This window comes from Pan paniscus, chromosome 8 (assembly GCF_029289425.2).
Source record: "Pan paniscus chromosome 8, NHGRI_mPanPan1-v2.0_pri, whole genome shotgun sequence".
Classification (NCBI taxonomy): Eukaryota; Metazoa; Chordata; class Mammalia; order Primates; family Hominidae; genus Pan; species Pan paniscus.
Window position 1 is genome coordinate 30483236 of NC_073257.2, and position 14643 is coordinate 30497878.

The following is a 14643-nucleotide window of genomic DNA, read 5'->3' on the forward strand; positions in this document are numbered from 1 at the left end:
TTTTTTTTTTTTTTTGAGATGGAGTTTCGCTCTTGTTGCCCAGGCTGGAGTGTAATGGTGTGATCTCGGCTCACTGCAACCTCCACCTCCCGTGTTCAAGCGATTCTCCTGCCTCAGCCTCCTGAGTAGCTGAGATTACAGGTATGGGCCACCATGCCCAGCTAATTTTGTATTTTTAGTAGAGACAGGGTTTCTCCATGTTGGTCAGGCTGGTTTTGAACTCCCGACCTCAGGTGATCTGCCCCCCTCAGCCTCCCAAAGTGCTGGGATTACAGACGTGAGACAGCGTGCCCAGGTATAATAGACACCTGTAACACATACCATACCATTAAGTGCTATATAATAGAGGTAGTCAATTAACAAATGGATTAACAAATATTTATTATGTGCCTATTACTAGTCAGGTACTGAGTCAGGAAAGGCTTTTAAGAAGCAAAATCTAAGTGGAAGTTTAGAGGAGATCTAGGACCTAAATAGAGTAAGAGCAGGAAAAGCAGAAAGAGTTGCTTGTTTGAAGATACAAAAAGCATGGGGGCGAATGCTAGTAGTTCAGAAAGGCTAACGTAGAGGGTAGGAGAAAAAAAACTGTGAAGAGATGAGTTACTGAGAGGTCAGTTCATTAAGGAGGTAATGCTAAAGAAGGGGGGTTTAATCCTGAAGGTAAGGCTACTCTGCACACTTGTAATTATACAATTAATTCAATTTTTTATTTAATGACTATCTTCCCCAAAGGCTGTACTCCAAAAAGGCTAAATCTCACAGAGCTTTTATCCCTATAATTCCAGCATCTAAAATGTTACCTGGCACACATGGGAGTTAATAAATATTTGCTGAATGACTGAGTAACTGAAGAAACCCTGTAAGAATTTTAAGGAAATGATATATAATCAGATTTGTGTATTAGAAAAATCATTCTGGTGGTAAGACAGAGAATGGTTTAGAGGTAATAGCTGTATTAGCTAGCTTGGGCTGCCATAACAAAATACCAGAGTGAGTGACTTATACAACAGAAATTAATTTTCTCGCCGTTCTAAAGGTTGGAAGTCTGAGATCAGGGTACCAGCCTGGTCGGGTTCTGGCGAGGGCTCTCTTACTGGCCTGCAGACAGCTGCCTTCTCGCCACATCCCCACATGGCAGAGAGAGGGAGAGACAGCAAGCAATCCAGTGTCCTTCTTATAAGGGCACTAATCCCATTAGCAAGGCCCCAGCCTCATGACCTCATCTAACTGTAATTATCTCCCAAAGATTCTGTCTCCAAGTACCATCACATTGGGCATAAGGGCTTCAACATTTGTATTTTTGAGGATACAATTCAGTCCACAGCTGTAGGAAAGCAGAAAAGACAGCAGGAGGTGAATGTAGTAACTTGCCTAAGAGATGAGGGTATAAACTAAAGTAGTGACAATGCAGAGGAAGAGGAAAGACTGAGAAATAGTAATCATTCCTACTTGGGCTGGAATTATTAAACTGTTAAAAACCTTCCCAGGATATTCTTTTTCCTGAATTTGAAAATTATAGACTTTTTCCTGTAGTAACTCTATTTGCATACCGGTTTTTTTTTTTTTTTTTGAGACAGAGTCTCTCTCTGTCGCCCAGGCTGGAGTGAAGTGGCCCGATCTCGGCTCACTGCAACCTCCATACCCCAGGTTCAAGCGATTCTCCTGCCTCACCCTCCTGAGTAGCTGGGATTACAGCTGCCCACCACCACGCCCAGCTAAGTTTTTGTATTTTTGGTAGAGACCGAGTTTCGCCATGTTGTCCAGGCTGGTCTCAAACTCCTGACCTCAGATGATCCACCTGCCTCAGCCTCCCAAAGTGCTAGGATTACAGGCATGAGCCAACACACTTGGCCAGTATTTTTGTTTTTAATGTAGATGAATTTTCAAAATCAAACTGAGAATAAAGGGATATAACATTTAACAAACTACAGAATTTATTAAACATACAACATTACAGAAACATTTTAATATGCCATTGATATGTAGTCTTAAAAACGTTTTAAAAACTGTGGTAATACTAAAAGTGAAACTCATAGAATTTCAGTATTTTAAAGGGATAATAAGGGGCGTTAACCACAAAATACAAAGCATTTCACTTTTTATGTTTGTCTTTTAAGTTAAATATTAAAAATTTTATATTTAAAAAATGTTTATTATTTATACAGCACATTAATCATCGAGACCCCCCTGCCCCCATAGCTAAAGTCATTCTAGGTCAGAATACACGGATACTGCTCTCAATACTAGTATGTATTATTCCCAGTGCACACATATTGATAATTAAGGCTTGAACAGTTTGTGCCCTGGCTTATTGCTGGCAACAGAGTAATTCAGTCCGGAGTACAGAACATGTACAAATGCATTTTCATCAATATCTGGCTCTGATACACCCAGTCTGAGCCACCAATATCTGGCTCAGGCACTTATGATAATGGCCCAAGACACTGCTCAGGATCTTAAGGTAAACAAGTTGTCACCTAATTCTGTCAGCCCAGCAATCAAAGCACATTTTTGAGAGGGAATGTTCTGACTTCCGTATCAGTCGTGATATTTCCGAATAATTCTATACTTGTCATAATGAAACACAAGCACGCTTTTGGTATTGGCCCTTCAAAATATTAAGAAACTGGTGGTACCAACACACCATTTTTGACATTGTTGTATTTTAACATTTTTTCTGCTTTTGAAAGGAATACATGCTCATCATTAAAATATTTTGAATAATAAAATGCACAAAGAACAAAAACATTGTCTAGAATCTTGCCACTCAGAGACAATCATGTCATAATATTGTCATGTATTTCCTTTCAGATTTTTTAAATTGTGGGCATTTGTAACTTTATAAGGTTTGTAACTTCCTTCTGAAAACTTATGTATTCAGATGTCTATGTAAATATGAATCTGTATTATGCACCTTAAATGGCTGTGTAGTTTTCACATCTTATGTACTATGATTTAATTGACCAGTGTAAATTACAGTGATCAGTTACACTTATTTAGTGCTTACTCTATGCCAGGCACTGTAATAAGCGTTTTGCTTGTACTAATTCATTTGATCCTCACAACGCTATTATTCCTGTTTCTTACACATGAGGAAACTGAGACACCAAGAGGTGAAGCAATTTGTCCAGTCACTTAATGTGGGACATTTAATGGCTGGCAATGCTTTGATCCTTTAGACAATGTTGCCATGTATACCTTTGTTCATGTTTTTTTTTTTTTTTAGACGGAGTCTCGCTCTGTCGCCCAGGCTGGAGTGCAGTGGCGCGATCTCGGCTCACTGCAAGCTCCGCCTCCCAGGTTCACGCCATTCTCCTGCCTCAGCCTCCCGAGTAGCTGGGACTACAGGCGCCCGCTACCACGCCCGGCTAATTTTTTGTATTTTTAGTAGAGACGGGGTTTCACCGTGTTAGCCAGGATGGTCTCGATCTCCTGACCTCGTGATCCGCCCGCCTCGGCCTCCCAAAGTGCTGGGATTACAGGCGTGAGCCACCGCGCCCGGCCACCTTTGTTCATGTTTTAAAAGAATGTCTTTAGGATTAATTTGCCGAAATGGAATTGCTGGGTCCTAAGGTTTTAAAAATTTTTTTACATGCTTCCAAATATTTCCCTTAGGAAGATTATACAGTATTTACACTTCATCCAACAGTATGTGAGTGTCTGACTCCTCACATCCCTGATTCTTTGCAATTTTTTTCTTTTTTTGAGACGGAGTTTCGCTCCCGGGTTCAAGCGATTCCCAGCCTCAGCCTCCCGAATAGCTGGGATTACAAGCGCGCACCACCACGCCCGGCTAATTTTTTGTATTTTTAGTAGAGACGGGGTTTCACCATGGCCAGGCTGGTCTTGAACTCCTGACCTCAGGTGATCTGCCGGCCTCGGCCTCCCAGAGTGCTGGGATTACAGGCGTGAGCCACCGCGCCCGGCCGATTCTTTGTAATTTTTACCTAAATGACAAAACATTATCTAACTGCTACTTTAATTTGCACATTTCACTTTTAGAGGCGGGATTTCATTTTTAATGAATTTTTAAGCACTCTTTGATTACTATGTATTAATCTTGTGTTGACATGTCAATATTAGTTTCCACGCTACATTTGGAGATGCCGTAATTTGCGGGATAATTTCTATTTACGTACAAGATGTGCTTACTAAGTTTGTTCCAAGTGGGACGCAACAACATCTCTAGTAGATGCTCCTTAAAACTTCTCCATCACACAGAGAATAATTTTTATTGGTTAACTAAACTTATAAGTAAAATAATTAAACCAACATTTTGGGTTGCTAGGAATCACTCACAGATCAACTTTTAGCTCTAGTTTTTTTCTGTTTTCTTTTTTTTGCTCAGTCTAGGGAGGCTATCGTGGGCTGTGAAAGACATGTCACCAACCATCACAGCTGCTGAGTGATTGCACGGTTAGTCAGTAGGTGCCAACGCCCTACTAGAAGAGCTGTCTGCAGATTCCAAAGCCGGGCGTTCAGGGACTCCCGGGAAGGAGCCAGCGTTACCTCAGCCTCTCCGAGGGACACGCGCGCCCTGAACACTCCCCTCTTGGGATTCAGGCCAATTCGTTCAGCTCCCATGACTTCATCCAAGCAAGTTTGTCACCTCACGCAGCTAATTAAACTGTTTACCTAGAAGATGATCCAAAGGAATTTCCATTTCCTTCCAGAGGGAATACAAGGTTATGATAACCGAGAGAGCGAGAGGGAAAAAGGGGCACAGCTCGACCCGAACTCAACCTGCTTTCTTTCTCCTGGGTCTCCCAGTCACTCCTGGGGTTGTTAGTAGGCTTCAGCACGCCTGAAGGACCCCGTCCTCCGGAGACTCCTAGCCAAGGGAAAAGCAGAAAACACAAGAGCTAATTCCACTCTTATGTGTGACTAATTAAAAGAGGAGTCAGGCAGAGGGGACTCCCTGTTCAGCCTTTACCGATGGGGCAGGCTCGGGGCAGCTTTGAGACAGGCAGCGCCAAGGTCGCCCAGATTCCCGAAAAGCTCCGCGCGGGGGCTTCCTCGGCTCCTTGCTGTTGCCGCCGCCGCAGCTGCTGCCGCGGTTGGTGGGGTTGGGTGAGAGGAGGAGCTGTCGCGGACCCTGTAGAGTCGGTCTCTCTTGCTCTTTTTGCCTGAGGAGTCTTCCAACCTACGTCGAGCCCTGACTCCCGTGCTGTCGAGGGGGAGTCCCCGGGGACACCTCGGCACGCAGTGGAGATGCCTCTTTTTGCCACCAATCCCTTCGATCAGGATGTTGGTAAGTGTTTTTGCCTCTCCCTGCCCATTCCTCACCGGACTGCACGCTCACTCTGCCAGCCCCTGCCTGCATTCAGGACCCTCGGGCCAGGGCCGAGGAAGAGCTCGCTCTTCCCCTTTCCTGAGGCTCCCTCCTTCAGAGCTGGGAGGAGGTTGAGGGCTTGGCGCATCCTCTTTGAAAGAAATGGGACTCATCCTGTGAAATGGGCCTTGAGCTAGGACTGTAGGTTGCCAAAGAACTGCTGAATGGGTTGGTGTAAAGGGCCTGGGAGGAGCAGCTGGTGTAGCATCTGGTGCAGGGACTGTGCTTCTGGAAGAACAGCGAAGGGCTTAAGGCGTATGTTGGCTAGATTAGGATTGTAAACCCTGTACCAAAAGTGCTTGCCTAGACAAATAAATGTTGAGCGTCTGGAACTGGCAGAATGTTTTAGGTAAGGTTCCTTAGAGGATTTTAAAATCTTTTGTAACGGTAACTGAAGGAGGGAGCTCTGGTTAAGGGTAGACTCTCAAAAATGTTAGGAGCGATGAAGATGAATTACTTGGCAACGACTGAAACCGAATTGAGGACCTGAGCCTTCGGGATGTCTCTCTTAGGCTAGGTCTCTGCACTTTAAAAGGTGTAAAGAAGTGTGGAAGAAGTTGTTGAATCTGGAAAGAGTTTGAAATGCTACATTTTTGTTGTTTTCTGAATCACTGGTATTAGGTACTGATGATGTCAATTCAATAGGTTTGCTTTTGGTTTTTTATTTTATTTTATTTTATTTTTTCTGACTTGAAGATAATAATTATGGGAATTTGAGTTTCCGGGGAGAGAATTTTGGTTTAATTTGAACGCACGTAGGAACTACCTTGGCACACAAGTGTGGAATGAAAGCAAGCCAAATACCATTTCCAAATCCCTTATGGCAGAATGTAATCATTACTGTGAATAAGGACAACCTTATGAATTTACTTGTCTTTGTGTATTTTAATTATGAAAGGTGGATGTTGAATTTTTCTTTTTAAACTCTTCCTTAGAGCATGTCACTGAAACTTGGAGGTTTATATAAGAGTAGAAAAAAGTTCACTCCTTACCTCTGCCACTTCTCAGCTCACGGTGAAATCATAGGCAAGTTAAATTTTTGAGTTCCAGTGTTCTTGTCTTTAAAGAGGGGAAAACACATCATTCCATTCTGCAGTTAAATAATATGTCTAGAGGGCCTGCTACAGTACCTTTATGTGGTTGGCACTTACTAGATGCTACCTTTTTTGTTCCACCTTAAATGAGTGTCCTGAATCTTAGCAGTGGACGAAACCTTGGAGATCACCGATTATACTTAATGAATTGGAAAATTGCATTTAATTTAATAAGCAGTTAGCACACACTACAGGACACAGCGACTCAGTGACATAAGAGATACAGTGATGAGCAAGGCCTAGTTGCTGTTCTCAAGCAGTTTTACATCTCACTACATGAATCTCTAGGGGAAATACTTAAAACAGCTTCTTAATACTTGCTTCTTCTGTTTACAGCACCTTTGTCTAGTTTTCTTGGTCCTGTATAATTTAGCTAGCAACTACCCAATCACCTTTATATTCTACTGACTTTGTGAACACATATTTGCATTGGATTCAGGTAAATTTCTTAATGTCAAACCCGTTCCTAGTAGCTGTACCACCCAGTTCAAACACAGGCACCTTCTTGCCTTTATGCTTTTGTCCTATGCTTATGCTTTCTTTTATCTTTCAACATATCCTTGTGTGTTAAGGCCAACTCAGAATCCAACTTGTTACACCTGAGTCATTTCCTGATTACTGTAGCAAAGGGTTTCTCAGTAGCAACGTTATTGATGGTTTGGGCCAGATAAATATCTTTGTCATAGGAGTTTGTCCTGTGCAATGTAGGGTGTTCAGCCTTATCCCTGGCCTTTATCCACTAGATGCCGGTGACACCCAGCCCCCACTCATGATTTTAGAAGTCTCAGGACATTGCTAAATGCCCCCTGGAAGGACAAAATACCTCCCAGTTGAGAACCGCTGCACTAGTCCACTCTAATTTCCACCTTCTTACAAAATCCTCTAACTTATTTTAGCATTTTTGCCTTTACCGAATTATTTAGCATTCAAGATAGTTTTATACTGTATTTTCCTCCTTAATGAGTGGTTGCTACATAGGAGGTATTTAATAAATGTTTGTTGAGTTGAGAATGTGTCAGTTGAGCCTGCCAGACAGTATACTTCTTCAGTGTAGCAACATTGTTTTGCTCCAGAAAAGCTTACTTTTTAAAGTTGCTCAGGTTTTGGTATTGGACCAATTCTCTTCTCACAATCCTTGTATTGAAATATTACAAAAGGTTTATCTAAGAAGACCCCTCAGAGATTCCCAGTACATAAGCCTTGCACAGAGTCCAGTAGACTCATATTATTTTTTAATAGTATAACATATAGAATACAGTGTATAGAATACACTTAACAATTTTTTCTTTCACCATATCTACCAATGAATATGTCATAACATTAAAGTAACTCATTTGATACAGTTATTTATCACTTAACACTCGTATACATTTGCACATCTTCAAAATTAATTGTCTTCAGTCTTAATCTGAGGCTGAATCAGAAATTCACTGACTGATTTATATAATATAACATTTTTTATAAAGAGACACAATGCTGGTGATAGCTTTTCCCTTGGAAGAAACACCGAAAGATGTTACTAGAATGTGAGCTCTGTGAGGACAGGGATTTTTGTTTGATTTTTTCACTGCTGTATCCCTAGCTGTAGACCAGTTTTTGGCATGCTGAAGAACCTTCAGTAAACATTTATGGAATAAATGAATCTCATTTTGGACATTATAATTCAAGAGCTGAATTTAGAAGAAACGTAAAGATAACTTATTTCATCAAGTTTGTATTTCAAAGTCTCTAGTGACTTCCACCTTGCCAAATCCAATGGTCACTTTCTAGTCCATTTCTTTGTTGATCTCTTAAGCATTCCTCTTTGATATACAGTATTTTATTCATGGGATTTCAGGACACCAAACTTTTTCTCATTTTCTACTTAGCTCCTTTTAAATTTTTTTGCTTCCCCTTTTTGCAACTTCTAAAAGTTGAGTGCCCTGTGGCTCAGTTCCGGAGCCTCTTCTCTCCTTCCACTTTTTTTTTTCCCTTAGAGTATTAGGAAGCAATTTAGCTTAGTGTTAAGAATTCAGACTGTGGCCACACTGCTTGGATTCAGTCCCAGGTTTGCTGCTTACCGGTAGTGTGATTTTTGGCCTAGTTGCTTAGATAATCTGTGTCTCAGTTTCCTTATCTTTAATATGGAATATAAGAGTAATAATAGTTCTTACCTCAGAGAGTTGTTAAGAGGGTTGAGTTAATATTTGTAAAGCACTTAGAAAAATTTCTGTACTTTTTATTAAGTAAGATTTTAAAAAGAACCTCATCTAATTTCTTAGCTTTAAATACCTAGCGTATTCTGGTGACTCCTGGATTTATGTTCTTACTCTCAGCCTCTTGCCTGAGCTCTCGACCTAGATATCCATCTCCTTACTGAGCATCTCCATTTGGATTCTGCTTAGAGTCTAAAAACATTCAAAAACTCAATTCTTAGTTCTTTGCCCAAACCTGCTCTTTCCTTCATCCTTGCCCTTCTCAGTAGACAACATGATTACTGTTTCCTGTCACTGAGCTCCAATGTCTAGGAGTATCATTGATTCTTCTTATTTCTTCACACTTCACATTCATCCTATCAGCAAGATATTTTGGCTGTACTTTAAAAATATATCCAGAATTTCATTGACAGGTGAAACTAGCTGGACTTCCTGGGTCAAGTGGGGACTTGGAGAACTTTTAGGTCTTACAAGGGGATTGTAAAATGCACCGATCAGTGCTCTGTAAAAACGCACCAATCAGTGCTCTGTAGCTAGCTGGAGGTTTGTAAAATGCACCAATCAGTGCTCTGTAGCTAGCTAGAGGTTTGTAAAATGGACCAATTAGCACTCTGTAAAATGAACCAATCAGCAGGACATGGGCGGGGACAAATAAGGGAATAAAAGCTGGCCACCCTAGCCAGCAGCAGCAACCGGGTCCCCTTCCATGCTGTGGAAGCTTTGTTCTTTCACTCTGCATAATAAATCTTGGTGCTGCTCACTCTTTGGGTCCGTGCTACCTTTAAGAGCTGTAACACTCACCACAAAGGTCCGTGGCTTCATTCTTGAAGTCAGCGAGACCACAAACCCACCAGAGGGAACAAACTCCGGACACATCATCACCTTTTTCTGTCTCACCATTCTTACCTTACTTCAGTCATTGTTATCTCTCATAGTCAGTGGCAAGAGCCTTCTGGTAGGTTTCTTTGTTACCACTCTTGCCTCTACAATCAGTTCTCATTTACAAAGGTCAGTGATCTTTTAAAAATGTTAGATAATGTCAGTTACCTGCTCAGAGTTCTCTGGTAGCTTCCTATCCTACTTAAAGGGAAATGCAAGTTTTTTTATTGTGGCTCACAATATGGCTTCTTCCTGTGTGTCTGATATGATTATGATCTCCAGACTCACTCTCTTGAATTCCAGGCTTCTTAAATCTGAACGCTCCAAGCTCATTCCTGCCTCTGTAGCTATATGGTACTCTTTGCCTGGGATACTCCTCACCCGGGTATTTGAAGGTCTGGATATTCATCACACCCATTCAGGACTCTCTTCAAACGTCATTTTCTGAGAGGCTTTACCTAATAATCTTCTGTAAAAAATATCCTTCTTGGGCTGAATGCAGTGGCTCACGCCAGTAACCCCTACACTTTGGGAGGCTGAGGCAGGAGGATTCCTTGAGGCCAGGAATTGGAGACCAGTCTGGGCAACATAATGAGACCCTGTCTCTACAAACAATAAAAAAGTTAGCTGGCATGGTGGTATGCCTGTAGTCCCAGTTACTCGGGATGCTGAATCCAGAGGATAGGTTGAGCCTGGGAGGTCAAGGCTGCAGTGAGCTATGACTGCACTCTTGCCTGGGCAAGAGAGTGAGACCGTCTTTAAAAAAAAAAAAAAAGGAATTAAAAAAAATGCATCTTTACCCTCTCACTCTGTTTCTTTTTTCCATTTCTTTTTCTTTATAGTACTTAGTGACCTGACATTAATTGATTGATTATCTTTTGTGTGGAATGTAAACTCCATTAAGATGAGAACTTTTCATTTTTTTCCCCCTAATACTTTAGGGATAGTGTCTGGTACATAGAAAGCACTCAAGAATTATTTATCAAATAGTGAATTATTGGTATTTTTCTAGAACATTAGTCTTGTATTTCTATTTGCTGTTCTTTTTTCCCTCCAAAACAAATTCATCTGTCAGAAAACTGAAGTTATCTTTCTCAGTCTGGCTCTTCATTCATTATTTGGTAACATTTTTGTTTGTTTTTAAATCTTTTTTACATTAATATAGATGGGGTTTTGCCATATTGGCCAGGCTGGTCTCGAACTCCTAGCCTCAAGTGATCTGCCTGCCTCAGCCTCCCAAAGTGCTGGGATTACCGATGTGAGGCACCCGGGCCCAGCCAATTTGGTAATATTTTAGTGTTGTAGTTATCTTGACTTGAAACCCAAGAGGCATCTTTGAATCATTTCCCTGCCTCTGCTAAATCATCATAAGTCTTTGTTTCTATAATAGAATATTTGTGTTCCCAGTCAGACTGCTTTGGGCCAGTCCACGTCCTACATACTTGGACATTTTTTTAGTCTGCTTTGCTTAGTCCAGTCAGCCTCATAAATCATAAGCTAGATGAATCTTAAATGTTAATGTCACATTCTCCTGAAATGTGGTATGATAGAAAGACCTTGGGCTTTGGGCTTAAATTGCACCTGCAGCATTTACTCTTAGTAAATGGACACAATGTATAGTTGGATAGGTATAGGAACCCTTTGAATTCACTTTCTACTTTGGTAAATAGGGATAGAAATATCCATTATACATCATGCGGATGCTATGAGGATTACTTGTGAAAACACATGACATTCTGACTCTTTACCAGAGTTGAATAGGCTTCAAATATCTCAAGTTCAGCATGTTCAAAACCATTTGAAATTTTTCTTCTCAATTACGGTTTTTGTCTGTTTTGATAGTTGGTACCTAAGTTTACTTAGTCATACAAGTCGTGAACTTGGGAGTAATTCTTGACTTCTGTAGTTGTAATTTTCTACATTCTAAACAACAAATGTATCCTGTCTACCCTGTGCCAGATACCCTGGTACCGAATATGCCCTCAAGGATTCCAGGTTTAGATCACCACTCTCTCAGATTAGTACAGTAGCTTCCAGCTGTTCTTCCCTGCTTCCAGTTTTTCCCTAGTTATTTTCCAGATGGCTGATGGTGATATTTTTAAAATGTAAATGTACGCGTGGCCCCTCCGTTTAAAATATTTCTAGAGAGGGCTGGGCGCGGTGGCTCATGCCTATAATCCCAGCACTTTGGGAGGCCGAGGTGGGCGGATTATGAGGCCAGCAGATCGAGACCATTCTGGCTAACATGGTGAAACCCCATCTCTACTAAAAATACAAAAAATTAGCCGGGCGTAGTGGCGGGCGCCTATAGTCCCAGCTACTCGGGAGGCTGAGGCAGGAGAATAGCGTGAACCTGGGAGGCGGAGCTTGCGGTGAGCCAAGATCACACCACTGCATTCCAGCCTTGGTGACAGAGCAAGACTCCGTCTCAAAAAAAAAAAAAAAAAAAAAAAAGTTCTGAAGAATCTACTGCTTTCACAGTACTTTGAACTTTTCAGCAGGGCATGTAAGGCCTCTTATATTTGGCTTCTTTGTGACTCTTGAGCCTCACCTTCCACTTTTTTCTTGCAGGTGTATTTTACTCCTTATTGGTTTTATGCCACTGTGCTCTTCAGGTGTGGATCCTCTGGCTTGACATACCTATTTGTTCATTAATCCTCAGTAGGTTTGTTTTGAGGAGATGATGCATGTAAAGCACTTAGCATAGCACCTGGCATGTAGTAACCAATGGATACGTTTTAGCTCCTTTTATAATCAAGTTAGAAATAGATGTGGGGACTATTGGATTCTAAGGTGTGCAATCAGTTACTGTTAAAACATAGGAGAGAAATGTGAAAATTCAGAATACAAGTATGTTAACCATCTGATATTCACTGGATTAAGAACTTGTATTCTTTGGTTCTTCTGTCCCTATTTTACCTCTCCTCTAAGCTGTTTTTTCTAATGCCTTTAGGTTATCATTTCTGTTTTATGTTCCTCTCTGAAATGCTTCCATGCTGTTCTTTTGATACCTACTTCTTTTTCTGGTTAGCAGAGCTTCAGATTACATTTCTTTGCAGATACAGTTTCCAGGAGGATCAGGGATATTAGATGAAAGATTTTTGAAGAATTGATTTGCAAAGAGGATAATTTCTTTCAGACTTATTTTTCCATTGGCCATTTTTAATGAACTGTTACATCTTCAGGCTGACTGAATGACAGTCCTTTCCTCACCACCTAAATGTGATGCGAAGTCATCCTGTCAGCATTTCTTACCTCCCCAGATCTTTGACAGTCATAAATTTTGAGAAAAATCAAAAGTTGCTGCTTATCAGAAAAAGTTCTCTAATCTTTTGAAAAGATTATTGAAATTCAAATGAGGCTCTGTGTATGTTTTTTCTGGGTACTGCTGGGCAGATTTCTCAATCTCCTCTTTTTGAGTATTAGTGTAAGGATATTCTCAGGATAAAATGAGATCATTATGAAGCTTTGAATTCTTTAGAAGCAAGTCTGTTATTTTTGTCACTTTTCCTTTTCCCACAAACCCTGTTTTTGTCTTAGAAAATAAATAGTTTTGACTTCATTTGCTATTCACAGAACCATGTTGTAGGTAGTTTATATCCTTCTGATTAAAAAAAAATACTTGTTCTTTTATAACTGAGAAGAATTGTGCCACTGATTTTGATGATTTTGGGGCAGCCTCAATAAATGATGTGAACAATTTTAGATTTCTGAAGTGGGTTGTGTTTCTGATCCATCCATACAAATATGAATCAGATGCTGATTCTATTTATGTGTAGGAAAGTAATAAAGTAGTTCATGAGTTTTCAACATAATATCTGCTGATAACTGTATCATATGTTCCTGGATATATCATTAATCAAGAACTGTAAGATAGCTCTCAACTATGATAGTAGGCAATTTATATTTGATCAGATAAACTGTTAACTTTTTAATAAGTTTTAATATGCTTAGCTATTATGTTTTTAAATAAGGTGGCAGGTTTTAGAATTTAAGTGTGTTCTTTTAAAAAATGCACTTAAAAAAAAAAAAACCTGCTTGGCTACCAGTCAGTGAGAATGATGAATTAATTATTAAAATGCACTACCAGACCAAAGTAATAACACGCTTTCCTTTTCTAAGATGAAGTAAGTGATATTGTTCAGAATGACTCACTCAATATTCTTGGGCTTTAGAGGGGTTGAGTACCTAGGGAGCAGGCTCTGGGACTCCTCAATCAGAGCACTTCCACTTGGGTTTGCTGTATATATTGGGTTTCTTTTAAGATAAAATTCTCTTATAGTGTTGAATGATAAATAATTTGACTAGTCTTTGTTTCCTAGGAGACAGCCTCTAAATCCTTGGAATTTTCTGAGTGATAAGAGCATCTTTGTTATTTTTGGTGGGCCCCTGGGATAATAGCTTAGTTTATGCTAATAAGATGACTCGGTCTGGGGGCTGGCCACTCCAGAAGGACTAACCATGTGATTAAAAGATTTGGGCTTTGAGTCATAGGACCTCCTGGGAAGGATAGGGACCTGGAGATTAAGTTCCACTGTGCGGTCATATTTCATAAATCATACCTATATAATGAAACCCCAATTGTAGAATCCATGAAGGTACATTTCCCAGTCCATTGAAACCTACACTGAAAAACCGAATATTCCGCGATAAAAACTGGAAATAAGCTATTTGTGAAAATGCTTTGTGATGTGTGGATTCATCTCACAGAGTTAAATGTTTGTTTTGGTAAAACAGGTTGTTTGTTTTGATAAAACAGGATAAAAACTCTGAACACTGAAGTTCAGTTAAGCATTCTGGTAGGTGATACACATTGTGGTGATACACACTGATGTACTTGGAGGGTGATGAAGCTTCCTAGCACAGAAGCTTTATGTTTGGGACCCTCCCAGATCTAGCTCCATACAGGTGGTTGTTTGTATCTGGGGGTCTGCATTCATGGATTCAAACAACAGTGGATCAAAACTTGTAGAGGAAAAAATATCATGTCTGTACCGAACACATAGAGACATTTTTCTTGTCATTATGCCCTATACAGTATAGTTATTTACATAACATTTACATTGAATTAGGCATGATAAGTAATCTAGAGAAATTAAAGTATATAGGAGGATGTGCAAAGGCTTTATGCAAATTCAATGCC

At 40.3% G+C, this 14643-nt stretch overlaps 1 protein-coding gene across 3 annotated transcripts in view; it reads left to right on the forward strand.

The window, feature by feature from the left end:
- Nucleotides 1–1917: 1917 nt before the first annotated feature.
- STAM (signal transducing adaptor molecule) overlaps nucleotides 1918–14643 on the forward strand; it is a 75967-nt gene continuing 63241 nt past the window's right edge. Inside the window, exon 1 of one of the 3 annotated variants that reach the window (XM_003831174.7) lies at nucleotides 1918–5251. In XM_003831174.7, coding sequence (XP_003831222.2) covers nucleotides 5212–5251 — 40 coding nt within the window. In that variant the 5' untranslated portion in view covers nucleotides 1918–5211. The remainder of the gene's footprint in view (nucleotides 5252–14643) is intronic. The other 2 variants (XM_034930058.3, XM_034930057.3) reach the window with 2 other exon arrangements.